Genomic DNA, 22,301 nt, shown 5'->3' with positions numbered 1-22,301 from the left:
GATCCACCTGCCTTGGCCTCCCAAAGTGCTGGAATTACAAGCGTGAGCCACTGCGCCCGGTGAAACAATGATTTTTAAGGCATTGGTCATCAGGTTGTGAGGGACCCTGAGAGGCGAAACAATAAGGTTGGCCCTTTGTGCCAGCTTTCTGCCTTGAGAGATTTCTGGGTTGTGGTGCTATGAGAGGAAACCTAGGTAGAGTCCAGCGAACTCCCTCAGTTGAAGAGATGAAGACCAAAGTGGCTGGAGTTCACAGACAGAATATCAGGGTGAAGAGAGAGCTGCACAGAGGATCCTTGAGATCTACAGAGACTTCTACTGTAGTGTTTAGCAGAGCTCTGATGAGCCCATCTGAGGAAACTACCTGAGGCTAGATAAAGAATCATCCCAAAAGATTAGATTGAATGGTACCTGGTGCTCAGATAGGGCTGTAAGTAGTGCCTTTTTTTTTTTTTTTTTTACCAGGTAGACTGGAAAAACTCAGTTCATGGAGCATTGGGTAGACTATTGAGATAGGTCTTGTCTCAGTAGTGGGAAATAATTAGCCCCAGACTGAGCACTCATTCTACATAAATTTGTCCAGAGAATTGAAGAAGAGGTAATACTTTTCAACACATTTTTTTACCCCTTGTACTATTTTTGACAAAGATAGTACAAGAAAAGAAACTGTAAGCCAGTATATCCCCTGAACACAGATAACAAAGTTCTAAATAAAATTACAGTAAATTGAATCTGACAACATGACCAAGTAGGGTTTATCTCAGGAATGCAAGGTTGGCTTAACATTCAAAAATCAGTAAATTTAATTCACCATATTAATAAATTAAAAAGAAAAAATATGATCATCTTAATAGATGCAGAAAGAGCAGGTACAGAAATAAGCATTTATTCCTGATAGTTTTTTTTTTAACTTTTTATATATTTTTGTACTTTTTGTTTATTTTTATTTTATTTTTTATTTTTATTAGGGATGAGGTCTCGCTATGTTGACCAGGCTGGTCTCGAATTCCTGGCCTCAAGCAGTCCTCCCATCTCAGCCTCCTAAAATGCTGGGATTACAGGAGTGAGCCACTGCACCTGGCCCTGATAATTTTTATCAGCAAAATTTGAATAGAAGAGAACTTGCTCAGCCTGATAAAGGACATCTAAAACAAACTTACGGCTAATATCCAAACGTGTGTGTGCGGTTGGAATTACCGTCATGATAAGTTTTAATAACATATGCGTTAATATTAATGGAGAATTAGTAATAGTGCTGGGATTAGGGAGAAATTGTTTCATACATATTCATAGATACATGAATAATCATGTTAGAACTAGAAGGGGTCTTCAAGATGATACTAATTCCGACTGTTGTTTATTTTTTATAGGTCAGTATGGGAATCCTTTAAATAAATATATTAGACATTATGAAGGATTATCTTACAATGTGGATTCATTACACCAAAAACACCAGCGTGCCAAAAGAGCAGTCTCACATGAGGACCAATTTTTACGTCTAGATTTCCATGCCCATGGAAGGTGAGTAAATTTATTGCTGACTGTGTCTGAAGTTCCTCTGTGTTCAATTTAAGTTGAAGAGGAAATTTATATCCTTAATTTTCCTTCTCTAATGCAAGGTCTTCATTTGGAAATTCCATTTCCACTGGAATTTGGTATATGCATTAAAAAAGGACTTATTTTAAAATGGATTGCCCTTTTATATTGTTGAGGAAACAAATTTAAATGTTTTTGAATTTATGAATCAGATCTTACGTTAGTAAAAGATACGTCTTTAAAGAAGTTTCTGTGTTCATACTTTCTTACTACTTTGTATGTTTTATGGTCAATATATCTATCTTCTGGTGCCAGCAGTGAAGGTAACTACTTGTATGCTATTGAATACATCATTTACTCAGTTTTACCAGTTCTAAAATGACAGCTGGTAGACAGATTACCTGCTGTATTGTTCAATTCTCAGTCAGAATTGTTAAGTGATAAAGGGGAGTCAAGGGAGAGAAGTTAAAAAAAAATCACTTATTGAGTACCTGTTGTGTTCTAGATACTTTATATGCATTTTCTTGTTTAATCTTCTCAACATGCAGACACAGGTAAATAGGTTGTTACATCCGAGGAAACTAAGGCTCAGAGAAGTTAAATAGCTTACACAGCACTGATTTTACTGAGACCTGGCTAAACACCCCTTATTTTTTTCTCTATCTATTAGGGACACTTACAGAATCTTGGAGATCTTTGTGAAGCCCTCTCTATCTTATGTGTAATTATTAAATCTATTCCTTTTGTACTTTTTCTAGTGATGTAACCCTGATTGATTACTGTAGTATTCACTTCCCAATAAGTTTCCCAGCTTCTACTCTGTTTATTGTTAAAGCTATTCTACTGCTATGAGATGACTTTTCTCTAAATACTAATTTTTTCATGTCAGCTTATTGCTCTAAAGTCTTCAATTAATGATTGTTAGCCAGATTTTCTTAATTTGACTTTAGTTTCTCTGTAAATTAATCCTAGTGTATTATTCTAAACTTACTTTGTTTTACTTCCCAGCATCAAGTGTCTGTTTCACCCAGAATGATCTTCTAGTCACTGAATATACCACGTAAACTTTGTTCTCTGATGTCATTTGTCCTAAATCCTGATCATCTTTTCATGTACAATTCAACTTCTGCCTCTTAGACACTTTACTTTTTAATTCCCTCTAAACTTTAAAATTGCTTATCGGAATCATTGGCATCTTCATTTGTGCTCGCTTCCTTTTTGTGGGTACTTCTTATTAATTTTTCCATAACTGTGTTTTCTGTTCCTCAGAGACAGGCATCCTGGCTACTATTTGGTATTATCTATTATATTGCACATATGGTACATGTGCTTAAAAAACATTTTAATGGATGAAAAATCTGATAATTAGGAATGCTATAAAACTTAAAAGTATTTTGTACGTGGAAATAAATGTGTTACTTAATGATTCTCCATATTACAAAAGTAATGATTATTGTTGGAAAAATTACTTTCCAGTTATAAAATCTTTATTTGAAGGAGGGAAAAAGGTTTATTTCAGGGTCTTTACTTCTAGATAAACATTTTAGTGGCAGCAGTTTATGTAAATTTTTATGATCCTTAACTTCAGATGTTTTAAAATTACTCATTCTTTATTAGTATGTACTATGAAATTACAAGCAATCATTAGTCTTACTGTTTTTAATGAGCATCTCAAAATATACTTAGTATTGTTAATTATATTAATATATACCAAATATGGTTTGACTGTTAAAAGGAGAAGATTTTAGCTGCTTTTGGCTTGAATATCTATTCCTAATATATAATCAGATTTTTGTTAGCTATGTCATGTAATTCATATTGAATAAATGGCAGAACTAAATCCCTAGCTCCTTTGTGTGTGTGTCAGCGAGTGAGAGAGAGTCGGGAAAGTGAGAGGGTTTGCATAAGTGAGTGGGCTGCCATATAGTTGTCCAAAAAATGTTTATTGATTGTTAGTGAAAAGTTACTTAGTGTAGGCTGTGGGTGATAGAAACGTAAAGCAAACATAGATCTCATAGGAGTGGTTAGATGTGCCTAAGTTATTGTATAAGACACATATGATGTGTTACATTACAGATAAAATGCTCTAGGTATTCAAAGGAGGGAGAACCTCTTGCTGAGGCACTAAACAAAGGACCTGAAACCAGGAAATCTCATGTAATATGGTCTCATTTATAGGGGTCATTTTAGGATACTTTTTTTTTTTTTTTTTGATACGGAGTCTTGCTTTGTTGCCCAGGCTGGAGTGCAGTGGTACGATCTCGGCTCACTGCAACCTCTGAGTTCAAGTGATTCTCCTGCCTCAGTCTCCCAAGTAGCTGGGACTACAGGTGTGCGCCACCATGCCAGACTGATTTTTGTATTTTTAGTAGGTAACGAGTTTCACCGTATGTTGGCCAGGCTGGTCTCGAACTCCTGATTTCAAGTGATCTGCTCACCTTGGCCTCCCAAAGTGCTGGGATTACAGGCATGAGCCACCATACCTAGCCCATTTTAGGGTGCTTTTGACACAAATCTGCTTAATTAACTATACAAGCTTACTGTATTTTCTAGAATTCATCCAATTTCAGATAGTTTATTTTCCCAATTTTTATATATTCACACCGTCTCAGAATTTGTGCCCTAAAACGTGGTCGTTGTAATTACCTTTTAAAATACTTTACTTAAATATGTAATGGTCTGATGATCTTGTTCCTCCCTTTCCTTGAAAATAGGCCTACAAAATGACTGGAGTAGTGTAATTATAGATTTCCTGCTAGGTCTTTCTTCCTCTTCTATTGTCTAACAAGTACTAGTCTTGATACACTATAACTCCTCCTAACAGGATTTCTATCTATATATAAATTATTTATTATTAATAACAATTTGTAATAATTAGTATTTTATTTTTATAAATTCTTATTTTTTGTATTTAATATGAATATGTTTTATCTTTATTTTTAGGTAGATTGGCTCAGTACATAATAAATATAGCTTTGAAATGACTTTGGGTTAGAATTACTTGTAGTCCAGCCTATAAGATGTGTACTATCTTATAGTCCAGCCTACAAAATTGTACTGTCTTATACCTGGTGGCTAGAATTGTTATCTGTATTTCACCCTTTAAAAAAATATCAAGTAGAGCCCGCATTGCCAAGACAATCCTAAGTCAAAAGGACAAAGCTGGAGGCATCATGCTACCTGACTTCAAACTATACTACAAGGCTACAGTAACCAAAACAGCATGGTACTGGTACCAAAACAGAGATATAGACCAATGGAACAGAACAGAGTCCTCAGAAATAATACCACACATCTACAGCCATCTGATCTTTGACAAATCTGAGAGAAACAAGAAATGGGGAAAGGATTCCCTATTTAATAAACTGGTGCTGGGAAAATTGGCTAGCCATAAGTAGAAAGCTGAAACTGGATCCTTTCCTTACTCCTTATGGATTAGAGACTTAAATGTTAGACCTAATACCATAAAAACCCTAGAAGAAAACCTAGGTAATACCATTCAGGACATAGGCATGGGCAAGGACTTCATGTCTAAAACACCAAAAGCAACGGCAGCAAAAGCCAAAATTGACAAATGGGATATGATTAAACTAAAGAGCTTCTGCACAGCAAAAGAAACTACCATCAGAGTGAACAGGCAACCTACAGAATGGGAGAAAATTTTTGCAATCTACTCATCTGACAAAGGGCTAATATCCAGAATCTACAAAGAACTCAAACAAATATACAAGAAAAAAACAACCCCATCAAAAAGTGGGGAAAGGATATGAACAGACATTTCTCAAAAGAAGACATTCATACAGCCAACAGACACATGAAAAAATGCTTATCATCACTCGTCATCAGAGAAATGCAAATCAAAACCACAATGAGATACCATCTCACACCAGTTAGAATGGCAATCATTAAAAAGTCAGGAAACAACAGGTGCTGGAGAGGATGTGGAGAAATAGGAACACTTTTACACTGTTGGTGGGATTGTAAACTAGTTCAACCATTATGGAAAACAGTATGGCAATTCCTCAAGGATCTAGAACTAAATGTACCATATGACCCAGCCATCCCACTACTGGGTATATACCCAAAGGATTATAAATCATGCTGCTATAAAGACACATGCACACATACGTTTATTGCAGCACTATTCACAATAGCAAAGACTTGGAATCAACCCAAATGTCCATCTGTGACAGACTGGATTAAGAAAATGTGGCACATATACACCATGGAATACTATGCAGCCATAAAAAAAGGATGAGTTTGCGTCCTTTGTAGGGACATGGATGCAGCTGGAAACCATCGTTCTTAGCAAACTATCACAAGAAGAGAAAACCAAACACCGCATGTTCTCACTCATAGGTGGGAACTGAACAATGAGATCACTTGGACTCGGGAAGGGGAACATCACACACCGGGGCCTATCATGGGGAGGGGGGAGGGGGGAGGGATTGCATTGGGAGTTATACCTGATATAAATGATGAATTGATGGGTGCTGACGAGTTGATGGGTGCAGCACACCAACATGGCACAAGTATACATATGTAACAAGCCTGCACGTTATGCACATGTATCCTAGAACTTAAAGTATTAAAAAAAAAAAAAATCAAGTAGAGTTTTTTTCATTTCATTCACATAGTAGGCTTTAGTCTCCTAGAATCTAATCAGTATAATTTAACACGTAATAGAATATATTAAATACTATGGAGTTAACTTAGATATACCAAGAAGAATATACTTGGAAAGGGTTTTGCTTATACAGTTGTGACTTACATTTCTGGGTAGTAGCACAGCTTCTCTCTCTCTCTCTCTCTCTCTCTCTCTCTCTCTCTCTCTCTCTCTCTCTCTCTGCGTGTGTGTGTGTGTGTGTGTATGTTTAAGTATTAAAGTAATTTTTTGTGGTATTTACATCTAAGTACATGAACATACTTTCAACATGGCTTCCAAGTTTTCTGATTAACAAAGGGTATATTATATGCCATATTTACAGATGTTACTGTTAAATGAAGAAACATTTAGATTTTTCCAAACCGAAAGTCCATTCTTAGGAATTCTGTCGCCAGGTGTGGTGGTTCATGCCTATAATCCCAGCACCTTGGGAGACTGAGGCAGGCAGATCGTGAGGTCAAGGCCATCCTGGCCAACATGGTGAAACCCTGTCTCTACTAAAATACAAAAAATTAGCTGGGTGTGTGCCTGTAGTCCCAGCTACTCAAAAGGCTAAGGCAGGAGAATTGCTTGAACTGGGGACACAGAGGTTGCAGTGAGCCGAGATCACACCACTGCACTCCAGCCTGGCGACAGAGCAAGACACCGTCTCAAAAAAAAAAAAAAAAGAAATGAATTCTATGAAAAGCTGTTGCTCTTGAAATAAAACTTAAAGTTGTTTGAAAATAAAAGTACCATTTGAGTCAGTGCCACAGTCGTTAAGGAAACAACTCCAGTAATACTTATTAGAAGATTAAACTATTTTGATAATAGATATTAGGGTAAAATACATCTCTTAGCTTGGCTGAGAAATTAAGAATCAGTTTTCTAAGTTTCAGAAATTACTTCACTGAATAAGTTCTGATGAATTGGATTGCTCACTTAGCAATGCTGTACATATATCAGTTACGGCATTTATCACATTATAACTTTATTTACATGCATATGTCCTGTGCTCCTTGTGAGCTTGAAGTGCAGAGTGTGAGTCTTATTCACCTTTTTTATGTAGAGGATGGTCATTTTAGCTGTATTGAGTGAGTGAATTACTGGACGTGGTGGCTCATGCCTGTAATCCCAGTACTTTGGTAGGCTGAGGTGAGAGCATCACTTGAGCCCAGCAGTTTGAGACCAGTCTGGGCCACATGGCAAGATCCTGACTCTACAGAAAGATTAGAAGAAACTTAGCTGAATGTGGTGGTGCATGCCTATAGTCCCAGCTACTTGGGAGGCTGAGGTGGGAGGATCACTTGAGTCTGGGAAGTTGAGGCTGCTGTGAGCCATGATTGTGCCACTGCACTCCAGCCTGGGTGACAAGAGTGAGACCCTGTCTCAAAAAACAAAACACCACCAACAAAACATTTAAATACATAGATACTAGGAAACAGATTTTCTTCTTAAATATTTTATACACTATCTCATCCTCTTTGGTAGTTGTTCTTAATGACTAAGTAATAAGCAGATTTGTCATATTGTGGGATGCAGGATTTTTGTTTGAAATTTGTTTTCTCTCAGTCCTCATGTTCATGTGAAAGTGTGTGATGTATCAGGGACTGTCTATTGTAATTTCCCTTCTCTTATTCTTAGATACCGTGTTGTCCTGCCATTTCTGTCTTGTTCTTTTTTTTTTTTTTGAAACAGGGCCTGGCTCTGTTGCCCAGGCTGGGGTAGAGTGGTGAGATCTTAGTTCACTGCAACTCTTGCCTCCTGGGCTCAAGCCATCCTCCCACCTCAGTCTCCTGAGTAGCTAGGACTATAGGCACACACCACCATGCCTAGTTAATTTTCATTTTTTTTTTTTTGGTAGAGATGGGGTTTTGCCATGTTGCCCAGGTTCCCTGGGCCTCCCAAAGTGCTGGGATTACATGTGTGAGCCACCGTGCCTGGCCATTCCTGTCTTAACCATCATGTACTTTAGCATGCTATAATTTCCAGAAATTTTGCTTATGTGGTTTTTGTAAAATGCAGGTTAATATTATGTTTTGATTCTATATAATATGTTGGAATATCACTGTATCACCTATATCAATATAGGTGAAAATTAGAATAAATATCTGTCTTAGATTTAACCACGGTTATTAATATAGCATGAGAAAAACTTCATTGCAAGATCGTATAGTAATGATCCCTTTTATAGCTTTTAGTACGATTCTTATGTTGTATATATGTGTTTTAACTTATGCCTTTTGTTTGCACCTGTCATTGAAGAGAAGCATAAAGGATCACTCCACTCTTTCTTCTTCCTAGTAGAACTTGTAGGAATTTTCTGAAACACCGTTTCAAAGTGGTAATTAAAAAAAATAAGTAAAATGAAGTATCTGAGACTTCTTACTTAAAACGATTGTCTGTTATGATATACTTTATCTTTTTGGTAGGAAGTATATATACACTATTAGATTGAATTATTTTTGTTGTTGTATGTATATGTATGTTTAAACCTTTTCATTCTTCATATCTTGTTTTCCAAATTATATACTTTGGGATAGGCATCTTGTCTTTATTTTCTGGTCTTCTCACCACTTTGCTAACTTGTCTGTCTTTGATAGAGTTGGTAGTTTACAGCCACCAACTTTGTATTTGAGTAGGAAGCCACTTAGTAAAGAATTTTGTGATTTTATATATATGTTGGAGTAGTCATAAACTGAGTAGTGAAAGGAGTAGTGTGGTTAATTCAGACTATTCAGACTGATTGACTTTCCTTCTGACTTGACGTGAAATCTAGAGATTACTTCTGAGCCTCAGTTTCCTCATTAGTAAAACCTTGAAGTTTAGACAAGATAATGTTTAAACTCCTTTCTGTTTTAAAATTCTACAAAATATATTAGTATACTAAGTTTAAAACATTAAAACACTGTCTAGTCAGTAACAAACCGTATTTTTCTGCCTGTGTATTTATTTGGGTACATCAGTCCATACATCAGAAATGATTTTTATCAAATATGTGATTTGTGTATAGTATGGAAGAAACCAAAAACTTTCCTTAAGTGCAGCATAATTGTTTGGAGAATATACAAGTTTGTTTTCTTCTGAATTGACAAGGTAATTCTTCTTGTAGCCTTAAGAGTAAGTTTCCAAACTGTTTAAAACAAATGATTAGACATTTGGTTGGAAGTTTTCTTTGTGGTTTGGGATTTGAGTTCTCTCTACTCCTGAAATTTGGAGGTTTCAAGAACATGGCCCAGGTAACCTGTAAAAGGCATAAATATTCCCTTCACTGGTTCTTGACTGGAGTTGGGTTAGTCTGGAGATGTCTTGGACTTTATCTCTGTTATATCATGAGTCAGGTAGAAGAAACCTAGGGCACTTTTAAATCTGTAGACAAACCAGCAGACTTTGACAAGCAGATGTAAGAACCTAGGGAACACAAATGAATGCCTGATCATAAAGAAGAGCTAGGGAATAAATTTGAATGGTGTAAAAATGCTATTGTTATGGATGTCTAAAAACAAAAATTTAAAAAATACTGATGGTAATTAAATCTCTTCCAACAAAATATGAGTAAAAATTCCCAAAGGAAAATAATATTTATTTAGTACCTACTTTGTGTCAGGTATAGTGCAACATACATTAGTTTAAGTACATTTTACATTGCTTTTTATCTCAGTATTGGATTTTCTAGGATATGATATTCTTTATTCTTGCCTGATTCCTCTTTATATGGAAATTAAAATCCCAAGAAAGCTGTTTGTAAAGAAATCTGAAGGGATAATGGCTACTTGAATTACTTAACTGAAGCCTAAGGAAAAGGAAAAGTTGATCTGTGTTCATGTTATTTTCGTATGACTAAAAGTAACTGTAATATTTTTGACAAAAGGGTGTATGAATTTTGTATGACTAAAGGTTATTAGGAGCTGATCATTGCTTTGAGTTTAGTGTCTTAGATATAATTTTAATATGAGATATCAATTTTATTTTCCACGTTTTTCTCCAGGCTGGGGTGCAGTGGTGTGATCTTAGCTCATTGCAACTTCCGCCTTCTGGGTTTAAGTGCTTCTCCTGCCTCAGCCTCCTGAGTAGCTGGGACTACAGGCACACGCCACCACACCCAGCTAATTTTTATATTTTTAGTAGAGATGGGGTTTCACCGTGTTGTCCAGGATGGTCTTGATCTCCTGACATGATCCTCCTGCCTCAGCCTTCCAGACTGCTGGGATTACAGGCGTGAGCCACTGCACCTGGCCTATTTTACATGTTTTTAAGCACTAACCAGGGCATACCTGGAAGAGAGGGAATGAAGGTTTTTGTTGTTGTTTTAAAATACAAACTCAACTTTCTCCCTCCTCCTTTGAAAAGGGAATGGAAGTAAGAGTGTAAGAGTATTTTTCTGGCTGTTTTTAATTCTTTGGAGAAATTGTTTCCTCTAAAAGTTAATCTAAAACAGGTTTATATCTGATGGCTTATTTAGTGGTGTATTTTTATTTATTTATTTATTTTTTGAGATGGAGTCTTGCTCTGTCACCCAGGCTGGAGTGTAGAGGCGCAATTTTGGCTAACTGCAACCTCTGCCTCCCAGGTTCAAACAATTCTCCTGTCTCAGCTTCCCTAGTAGCTGGCATTATAGGCGTGCACCCGCACGCCTGGCTAATTTTTGTATTTTTAGTAGAGACAGGGATTTCACCATGTTGACCAGGCTGGTCTCGAGCTCCTGACCTCAGATGATCCACCCACCTCGGCCTCCCAAAGTTCTGGGATTACAGGCGTGAGCCACCGCACCCAGCCAGTGGTGTAGTTTTTAATGCCAGAGTGTCTAGAGTTGGTGACCTAGACAGTGAATGTCAGAAATTAGGTATATGCCTAGTAGAAGAGCTTATATATTGTTTTTCTTAATTATATTTCATGCTAAAATGTTGCATGTTCAGTTGAGTCTTCTGTGAGATAAGTACCCTAGCTCAGATTTTATCCAGATTTGTAGTCAACCTTGGTTTTTTCTGTTGTTCAAGTGGTTAAGCTCCTTGTAAGGTTGTTGTGGCATTTTCTTAAAGGTGCAGCAAGGATTTTATGTGACTAAAGGTTCTTTTAATGTTTATCCTGTTTCATTATACCTGAAAGTCTTTTATAGTAACTGTGTTGAATATGTTTAGTTTATTGGTTTTAATATTTTTTTTGGTGTGTTTTATTAAGCATCAGGGAAACCTTGTATTACAGTGTAATAGCTTTAAACTGATTAAAAATTCTTTGGTCATCATATATATATAGTTCCTTTTTGATACAGCTTCTGAATACTTACTCTTCAGTTGATTGTATAATAACCTCTTTAATTTCTTAAAGTCATTCTGTACCTCTGCAGGTTGACACACGTTTTTGATACTTGTATATAGGAATAAAGTTGTTAATTTGTATGCATCTCTGAAATCTGAAATTATAAGCACTAGTAAGTTTCCAAAATAGTCTATACTGAGCCAACAAATCAAGTATAAACACAAGGTCTAGCAAATCAAGAATCTTAGTTATCATGGTGTGGGACAAATAGTTGTGTTATATGTCAGTATCAATTGCCAGGTTGGTATTTTATTATTTATTTAGGATGGAATGAATGACAGGGTCTTGCTGTGTTGCTCAGGCTGGCCTAAAACTTCTGAGCTCAAGCAATTCTCCCACTTCAGCCTCCTGAGCACCTGGGACCATAGGTGTGTGCCACCATGCTTGGCTGGTTTTTAATTTTTTTGTAGATAGTGGGGTCTTGCTGTGTTGTCCAAGCTGGTCTCGAACTCTTGGGCTCAAACTATCCTCCCACTTCAGCCTCCCAAAATGCTGGGATTACTGGTGTGAGCCACCATGTGCGGCCTCAATTATTTTTTTTTTGTCTGTCACCAGGAAGATGTTGTGCATTTTGCCATCCCCGGGGCTCCCTTACATATCCTAAGCAAGGAATTATAGTTTGGTGTGACGGAAAGACTGTTTCAGATTTAAACTCTGATTTTGTGTGCTTTTGGTCAAGTCAAATCAACCTTCATCAATTTGTTAAATTAGTAAATTTAGGTGATTGTTATTTTATACATTTGGTTTACATTAGATATCTGAACAATGGAAGTCTCCCTCTATTCTTAAATCCTTTCACTGTTTTATTTTATTTTATTTTTTATTGTTTTTTTGTTTTTGAGACCATGTCTCGCTCTGTTGCTCAGGCTGGAGTATAGTGGCGCAATCTTTGCTCACTGCAACCTCCATCTCCTGGGTTCCAGTGGTCCTTGTGCCTCAGCCTCCTGAGTAGCTAGGATTATAGGTGGTCACCACCACACCTGGCTAATTTCTGTATTTTTCGTAGAGGTGGCGTTTCACCATGTTGGCCAGGCTGGTCTTGAATTCCTGACCTTAAGTGATCCACCTGCCTCGGCCTCCCAAAGTGCTGGGATTGCAGGAGCGAGCCACCACATCAGGCCCTTAATGTTTTATATACAGTAGTTTACTTGCCATTTATTTAATTACATAGTTGCTTGAAGTTGGAAAGTTTTTATAGAAACCTTTTTTCTTTTTAGTAGATAAATCTACTTATTCTGTAATCATGTGTAATATGTATAATCATGTGTTCTGTAATTATGCCATCATGACAGGTTCTTTCCATTGGCTCTCGTTTATATGAGACTCACATTTTTGTTCTGTTTATCTTCTTACATTGGATGAAGTCACTCATTTAAATTATAGTTTTATTTTTGTCTTCCTCAGGAACCCTTGTTGATTTGTGTTTATGTATATTTGCTTATAATTTGAGGTAATTCATTTACTTCAGGGCCATCAGTTAAGCCTGGGACTGTGTTTTCCTTTTCCTTTTTCTTGTTCTTGTTCTTTTTTTTTTTTTTTTAGATGGAGTCTCGCTCTGCTGCCCAGGCTGGAGTGCAGTAGTGTGTTCTCGGCTCACTGCAGCCTCTGTCCCCCAGGTTCAACCGATTCTCCTGCCTTAGCCTCCTGAGCAGCTGGGATTACAGGGGCCCGCCACCACGCCTGGCTAATTTTTGCATTTTTAGTTGAGATGGGGGTTTCACAATGTTGCCCAGGCTGGTCTCGAACTCCTGACCTCAGGTGATCTACTGGCCTCAGCCTACCAAAGTGCTGGGATTACAGGTGTGAGCCACTGTGCCTGGCCGAGCTTTTTTTTTTTCCCCACCAAAGTATATAGCCCTAGAATTTCTTTTCTTTTCTTTCTTTTTTTTTTTTTTTTTTTTGAGACAGAGTCTCGCTCGCTCTGTCGCCCAGGCTGAAGTGCAATGGCACGATCTCAGCTCACTGCAACCTCCATGTCCTGGATTCAATCTATTCTCCTACTTAAGCCTCCTGAGTAGCTGGGATCACATGTGCATATCACCATGCCTGGCTAATTTTTGTATTTTTAGTAGAGATGAGGTTTCACCATGTTGGCCAGGCTGGTCTCGAACTCCTGACCTCGTGATCCACCTGCCTTGGCCTCCCAAAGTGCTGGAATTACAGATGCGAGCCACCGTACCCGACCAAGCCCTAGAATTTCTGTGGAAGATGCCTGGTGGAGTGTACATTGGCTGACTCTCGACCCTTTCCCCCTTTCCTCTCTGCAGACCTGTTCCTTTCCTTTCCAGTTCCTCTCCCCTCACCCCTCTTCTCCTTTCCCTTCCCTATGACAGCTTGAAAAAAGGACTTTTCTATTTCATAAAGTATACTAGTAGAAGATAATTGATTCAAAATAATATTTGATGTTAATATTGGCAACTTATCTTGAAAAATAATTTGGAGACTCAAGCATCTTAATTAAGAAGGTGAAAGTTAAGAGAAAATGAGTATCTGGAAATATCAGAAATGTCTTAGTTAAGTACAGTTATTCCTAGTAACCACTAACCCAGGCCTGTCATAGGCCTGCTCCATTTTAGATATGATAGAACTCTATTAATGAAGACAGTGCTTTCCTCTGGGACTCCTGGATTACTGTGATAGTACCTTGAAGCAAGGATTTTGCCCTCAAATTTCCTCTCTGTATTGGCAACGTACTTCATTAGTTGGGAGTTTATGTCCCATTATGACTTCAGTTAAAAGGATGCACCCTGTATCTTGTTTTCTTCTGAGTATTAGAACCATACTATCTTTAGCTAAAATAGCAACCCTGTGGGAAAAGACAACTTCTTTTTGGTCTATAGTAGTCCATCCTTGTTTGCAGAGGGTACGTTCTAAGATTCCCCAATGAATGCCTGAAACTGTGGATAGTACCAAACCCTAAATATATTATGTTTTCCTATACATTAATACCTATGATAAAGTTCAGTTTACAAATTAGTTACAGTAAGGGATTAACAACAATAACAACAAAAGAGAACAATTATGACTACTGTTAAGTTATGTGAATGTGGTCTCTCTCAAAATATCTTACTGTCCTGTACTCACCTGTTTTCAGACCACAGTTGACTAGGGGTAACTGAAACAGTGTGGGTAAGAGGGGACTACTCTATATTCTAACTATTCTACAGAAAGTATTTCTGTATATTAAGATGTAGAAGGTATGTAACCTTCCTGAAAACTTATGGAATGACATCCTAACATAATTTATTTTGTTGCATTGCACCAAAGGTGGTTTTGGTACAGTCTATTATTTGTCTGGTTTGGATGTAAAATGCTTTTCTAAAGCCTGAGAAAGAAAAACCAGCTATTACTACCACGTGGTAAAACTGCATATTCAGAGCACTGAAACTGGGGACTCAGTATCTGTTTGGTTATTTTAAAAAATTGCTATCATTTGTTAGACTGATTTTGTCCTCCTATAACTTCACTCCATTCTTTATAATATTACTATAATGTCAACACCAAAAAAAGAATTATAATAGAATCTACTATAATCAAGATGAGAAACTTAATACTACTGATTCATAAAATCAATACAGTGGTTAAATCTGAGGGTAGGAAAACGTTCCCAGTGGAAATAATATTCTTTATGCAGGACATCTTGCCTCCTCAAGGAAATCTACAGTTTATTTTTGATGATGGTGTAATATATTATAAAATAATAAAAAGAACTACATTTGCTGAAAGAAACATAGTAAGAGTGGACAGTGTTTAGCCATAGTCTTGAAAGTGGCTCAAGCATTAAAAATCAAAGAGATTTTTTTTGTGGTAATGCTGTAAAGCACAATTTTCAGTGAAAGCCAAATTAGGTTATAATTTTTGTTTCTATATCTTACTAGCATTTGTTCAGATTTTAAAAGGTGACTTGCTGGAAACTAGTGATGTTACTTTAAGACTACTACAACACTCTGCAGGTGTTAGCTTGACTTTTTCCATCATATGCTTGAGAGGCATTCTTGATACGGTAGAAAGAGCGATATGCAACAACCAAATACTGGAGTTCTACTCCTAATTTTAGTTTTATTACCCTTCAATTAGAATATTCATCGTGTCTCCTTTGTACTGTTACTCTGAGGGTAAGATGCAGTAATATATGTAAAAGTGCTCTGCAAACTGCAAGCCTCTATACTGTATACATTTAAGAACGACGTTGTGATCTCATCATTATCTTCACATACCATCATCTCAACCAAATCCCTTGGGACTTTAACCATTATGAAAGATGGCCATACAATATGATTTTTTTTTTTTTTTTTTTTTTTTTTTTTTTTTTTTGAGACGGAGTCTTGCTCTGCCGCCCAGGCTGGAGTGCAGTGGCCGGCTCTCAGCTCACTGCAAGCTCCGCCTCCCGGGTTTACGCCATTCTCCTGTCTCAGCCTCCCGAGTAGCTGGGACTACAGGCGCCCGCCTCGTCGCCCGGCTAGTTTTTTGTATTTTTTAGTAGAGACGGGGTTTCACCGTATTAGCCAGGATGGTCTCGATCTCCTGACCTCATGATCCGCCCGTCTCGGCCTCCCAAAGTGCTGGGATTACAGGCTTGAGCCACCGTGCCCGGCCACAATATGATTTTATACCCCAGCTTTTTGGAATGCAGTGATTTTTAAAAATTTGTTTTTATTGTAAAATAATAAAAAGTTACAATTTTAACCATTTTCAAGTGGTAAACAGCAAGACTTTTGCCCTTGGATTTCCTCGTTGTATTGCCAAAGTTCATTAGTTGGGGCTTTATGTCCCATTATGGCATCAATTAAAGGAATGCATTAAATGGCATTAAGTACATGCACAATGTTGTGCAACCATCACCATCATCACAAACAGAAAGTATGTACTCATTAAACAGTGACTCCCCATTTTTCTCTCCCTCCAGTCCCTGGCAACCAACTGTTTACTATCTGTCCCAGTGAGTTTGCTATTCTAGGTACCTCATATACGTGGAATCATGGATTATTTATGACTGACTTATTTCACTTACTGTATTAGTCCATTCTCACATTGCTAGAAAGAACTACCTGAGGATGTGAGGGCAATCTGGCTGCAACATTTATCACCCCATTAATCTCCAGGGTTGATTCAACTGATCTGGCTGGCTAGATGGGTGTCCCCTTACTCCCTCACTGCTCCATGTGCATCCCTCCTGAAGCTGCATGCTTGGTAGAGGAGGACTGGTCTTTAGTCAAGTTTATATGAGTAGCTGTGCTCCCCTGCTGGAACCTCCAAACAAGCTTTCAAGAACTACTTGATACTGGGTAATTTATAAAGAAAAGAAATTTAGTTGGCTCACGGTTCTGCAGGCTGTACAGGAGGCATGGCTGGGGAGGCCTCAGGAAACATACAATCATAGCAGAAGGAGAAGGGGAAGCAGGGACAATCTTGTGAGAACTCACTCACTATTACAAGAACAGCAAGGGGGAAATCTGCCCCCATGATCCAATCACTTCCCAGCAAGTCTCCCCCCAATACTGGGGATTGCAGTTCAATATGAGATTTGGGTGGGGACAGAGAGCCAAACCATATCACTCACCACAGTGTCTGACTTATTTCACTGACTTATGTCGGACTTATTTAACTTATCTTAATGTTTTCAGGGTTCATCCATGTTGTAGCAAGAATCAGAATTTGATTACTTTTTAGGGTTGAACAATATTCTATTGTATGTATACATACATACTTTAAAAAAACCTACTCACCTGTTTGTGAACATTTGGGTTGTTTTCATTTTTTGGCGCCTGTGTTGCTATGAACATTGATGAGCGACTATCTGAGTTCGTGCTTTCAGTTTCTTTGGGTATATACCTACAAGTGGAATTGTTGGATGATATGGTAAATCTGTGTTTGTTTTTTTTTTTTTTTTTTTTGAGGGAACACCAAATTGTTTTCCTGGAATACAATGATCATTATAAGGCAATATATCAATATATACTGCACTTTTTCTGACTGTTGAACCGAAGTCTAAACAATTAAAGAATCTGGTTGTTTTCAGATACCTTTTTATTGAGGGCTTGTTAAAAAACTAAAATGGTAGTATGTGGTTGGGTTGTTCCTGTCAGCTACTTTTTATTATTATTTCATAATATGTTATCCAAAGGAATATTGCAGAAAATTTACATTTTATAAAATGCTAAAATAGCATAAAGATGTGAACTGTCAAACAGATTGTAGTAGAATTAAAATTAGAAAGTTATAATCCAGTCGCTTGGTTAACAGAATAAATTATGTCAAATTCCTGATTATTCAGTTGTGGTTTTACTATTTTATGGATTATGATTACCTTTAATTCGTTCTGGCTTCTTTCTACTGTTTACCTGCCTTCTAGGCTCTCCCTCATTCCTTCTTCTGTTCATGTATGTTTTAGATACAAGTTAATTTTCATGTTAATAAAAGCAGTGTATTTTGATATGTGATTTAAATTTGATTTTTAAATTATCTGTACTGCTACTTGACTGCATATTTAATTGAGAACTGATTTTATATATGGTTTTAATCCAATTTAAATCAATACTGGGAATGTTTTGTGTCTCAGACATGGTTTTCTTTTAAAAATCATTTTTAAAATATTTAAAATAAATACATAATATTTCTACATATTTATGGGGTACATGTGATATTTTGTTACATGCATACAATGTGAAATGATCAAGTCATAGTATTTGTGTTGCCCGTCACCTCAAGTATTCATTATTTCTATGTGTTGGGAACATTTCAAGTCCTTTTTTTTAAGCTCTTAGGAAATATACAATGTATTGTTGTTAACTGTAGTCACCCTACTCTGCTATCAAACATTCATACTTACTACTTCAATCTAATTGTATGTTTGTACCCATTAACAACCTCTCTTCATCTCCCCTCAAGCCCCACCCATGCGCCCTTGCCAGCCACTGGTATCTATCATTCTACTGTCTACCTTCATGAATGAAGATCAACTTTCTAATCTCACCCATATGAGTGAGAACATGGGATGTTTGTCTTTTTGTGGTTGGCTTAGTTCACTCAACATAATGACCTCTAGTTCCATTCATATTGCTGCAAATGATAAGATTTCTTTTTCTTTTTCTTTTTCTTTTTTTTTGAGACAGAATCTCGCTCTGTTGCCCAGGCTGGAGTGCAATGGTGTTATCTCAGCTCACCGCAACCTCCGCCTCCTGGGTTCAAGCGATTCTACTGCCTCAGCCTCCTGAGTAGCTGGGATTACAGGTGCGCGCCACCACGCCTGGCTAATTTTTGTATTTTTAGTAGAGATGGGGTTTTGCTGTGTTGGCCAGGCTGGTTTCAAACTCCTGGCCTTGAGAGATCTGCCCACCTCGGCCTTCCAAAGTGCTGGGATTACAGGTGTGAGTCACCGCTCCCGGCCTTATTATTATTATTTTTAATGGTCAAATTGTACTCCATTGTGTATATATGCTACGTTTTCTTTAAACATTTATCCGTTGATTGACATTTAGTTGATTCCATATCTTGGCTTCGTAGTGGCTGTACTAATGTCCATTCCTATCAACAGTATAGAAGAGTTACTATTGCTTCACATTCTCGCCAGTATCTGTTGTTTATTATCTTTTTAATTGAACAGCCATTCTAACTGGGATAAGATAATATATTGTGGTTTTGATTTGCAATTTGCATTTCCCTGATGATGAGTAATGTTGAGCATTGTTTTTTATACCTTTTGGCCATTTCTGTGTCTTTTTCTTCTTTATTTTTTCATCTCAAAGGATACACACTAACATTTCTATTTCTTCTTTTGAGAAGTGTCTGTTCATGTCCTTTGTCCACTTTTTAATGGGATTTTCTTTAAACTATTAAGTCCCTTGAGTTCCTTGTATGTTCTGGATATTAGTCCCTTGTCAGATGAGTAGTTTGCGAATATTTTTTTTTTTGTATTCAGCAGGCTATCTCTATTCTCTATTTTTTTCTTGATTAGCAAGTGGTCATTGATTTTATTTATCTTTTCAAAAAACAAACTTTTGGTTTTGTTGATCCTTTCTATTGTTTTTTGAGTGTCTATTTAGTTGAATTCTGCCCGTTTTTTTTTTTTTTTTTTAAGTTGGAATTTTGTTTTGTCACCCAGGTTGGAGTGCAGTGGCCTGATCATAGCTCAGTGCAACCTTGAACTTCTGGGCTCAAGCAGTCCTTCCACCTCAGCCTTCCAAGTAACTGGAACTACAGGGCTCTGGGCTGTATTTTTTATCTTTTTTTAGAGATGGGGTCTTGCTGTGTTGCTCATGCTGGTCTCAAACTCCTAGCCTCAAGTGATACTCCCACCTCAGCCTCTCATAGTTCTGGGCTTTCAGGCATTGAGTCACTGTGCCCAGATCCTTTATTATTATTATTTATTTTCTTCTACTAATTTTGGGTTTGGTTTGTTCTTGCTTTACTAGTTCCTTGAGGTGCGTCATTATGTTGTTTATTTGAAATCTTTACGTATTTTTTGACGTAGGCATTTATTGCTGTAAATTTCGCTGTAAGCACTGCTTTTGTTGTATCCCGTAGATTTTGGTATGTCGTGTTTCGAATTTTCATCCTTTTCATTTGTTTTTTGATTTCTTCCTTAATTTCTTTCTTAATCAGTTAGTTGTCTTTCAGGAGGATGTTTGTTTAATTTTCATGTATTTATACAGTTTCCAAAGTTCTTCTTGTTCTTGGTTTCTAGTTTTATTCTGTTGTAGTCCGACTTGATATGATTTCTATTTAAAAAAATTTGTTGAAATTTGTTTTGTTTTCCTAACATATGGTCTATCCTGAAGAGCATTTCATGTACTGATGAGAAGAATGCTGTGTACTGTAACTGTTGTATGAAATCTTCTGTAAATGTCTTTTAGGCCCATTTGGTCCAATGTGCAGTTTAAATCCAATGATTTTTTGTTAATTTTCTGTCTAGATCTGTTTAATGCTGAGAGTGGGGTGTTGAAGTCTCCTAACTATTATGGTATTGCAGTTGATCTCTCCCTTTAGATCTGATAATATTTGCATTACATAATGGGTGCTCTGTAGTTGGGTGCATATGTATTTAGCTACTCCTGCTTACTTTTGGTTTCCATTTGCATGGAATATTTTTTTCCATCTCTTTACTTTCAGTCTGTATGTGTCTTTACAGGTAAGATGAGTTTCCTGTAGGCAACATATAGCTGAGTCATGTTTCCTTTACCATTTAGCCAATGTTTATCCTTTAAGTGGAAAATTTAATCCTTGTACAGTCAAAGTTATTATTGGTATGTGAGTGCTTAATGCCTGCCATTTTATAAATTTCTTGTTATTTTGTATACTTTTTGATTTTCGTTGGCTTTTTTTGAGATGGACTCTCACTCTGTTGCCCAGGCTGGAGTGCAGTGGTGTGATCACACATGGCTCTCTGCAGCTTTGACCTCCTGGGCTCAGGTGATCCTCCCACCTCAGCCCCGCTTAGTTGGGACTAAAGGTATACACCACTATGCTTGGCTAATTTTTAAAATATTTTGTAGAGATAAGGTTTTGCCATGTAGCTCAGGCTGGTCTCAAACTCCTGGGCTCAAGCAACCTGCCTGTTTTGGCCTCTCGAAGTGCTAGGATTACAGATGTGAGCTGCTGTGCCCAGCCTGTATATTCTTTTGTTCCTTTCTTTTTCTGTTATTGTTTCTCATTGTGGTTTGGTGGTTTTCTGTAGTGGTAACATTTGACTTCTTTTTCTCATTTGTATATCTGCTCTACCAGTTAGCTTTATATTTCTGTGTATTTTCATGATGATGATCATCATCTTTTTGCTTCCAGATGCAGAATTCCTTTGAGCATTTCTTGTACAATTGGTCTAGTTGTGACAAATTACCTGTTTTTGCTTGTGTGGTAAGAACTTCATTTCTCCCTCATTTCTGAAAGATATTTTTCTTGGGTGTAATCTTAGCTGCCAGGTATTTTTTTCTTTTAACACTTTGAATATATCATCCCATTTTCTCCTGGCCTGTAAGGTTCTGCTGAGAAATCTGCTGTTAGTCTGATAGGGGTTCCCTTGTAAGTGATGAGATACTTTTCTGTTACTGTTTTTAGAATTCTGTCTTTGTCTTTGACTTTTCACAGTTTGACTGTAATGTGCCTTGGCAAAGACCTTTTTGAGTTGTATCTATTTGAGAATCTCTGAGGTTCCTATATCTGGGCGTCTAAATTGCTTTCTAGACTTGGTAAGTTTTCAGCTCTTATTTTGTTAAGTAGGTTTTCTGTCCCTTTCATTTTTTCTTTGCCTTCTGGGGCACCAATAATTTGAATATTTGGTCACTTTATGGTGTCTGTATTGTCATGTATGCTGTGTTTGTTCTTCTTTATTTTTATGTTGTTGGATTATTTCAAAATATCTATCTTAAAGTTCTGAAATTCTTTCTTCTGCTTGATCTAGTCTATTATTGAAGCTTTTGAAAGAATTTTGTATTTCATTCATTTAATTCTTTACTTCTAATAGTTTCATTTGGTTCTTTTTGATGATATCTATCTTTTTTTTTTTTTTTTGAGACAAGGTCTCACTCTGTTTCCCAGGCTAGAGTGCACTGGTGCGATCTTGGCTCACTGCAACCTCTGCCTTCCGGGCTGAAGCAGTCCTCCCACCTCAGCCACCTGAGTAGTTGGGACTACAGGTTCATGCCACCACACCAGGCTAATTTTTTTGTATTTTTTTCTTTCTTTTTTTTTTGTAAAGATGGGGTTTTGCCGTGTTGTCTAGGCTGGTCTCAAACTCCTGGGTTCAAACGATCCACCTGCCTCCGCCTCCCAGAGTGTTGGGATTACAGATGTGAGCCTGGCCCTATGATAT

General features: G+C 37.2%; 1 protein-coding gene across 1 annotated transcript in view; it reads left to right on the top strand.

Moving 5' to 3' along the window:
* The window catches only part of ADAM10 (ADAM metallopeptidase domain 10), a 161,808-nt gene that overhangs the window by 32,119 nt on the left and 107,388 nt on the right, over window positions 1–22,301 (top strand). Inside the window, exon 2 of the mRNA XM_010374256.2 lies at window positions 1,371–1,521. Within this exon, the coding sequence (XP_010372558.1) occupies window positions 1,371–1,521 (151 nt within the window). The remainder of the gene's footprint in view (window positions 1–1,370; window positions 1,522–22,301) is intronic.

Source organism: Rhinopithecus roxellana, chromosome 5 (genome assembly GCF_007565055.1).
Source record: "Rhinopithecus roxellana isolate Shanxi Qingling chromosome 5, ASM756505v1, whole genome shotgun sequence".
In the NCBI taxonomy this organism is placed as follows: Eukaryota; Metazoa; Chordata; class Mammalia; order Primates; family Cercopithecidae; genus Rhinopithecus; species Rhinopithecus roxellana.
This window is presented reverse-complemented; position numbering and strand designations above follow the sequence as displayed.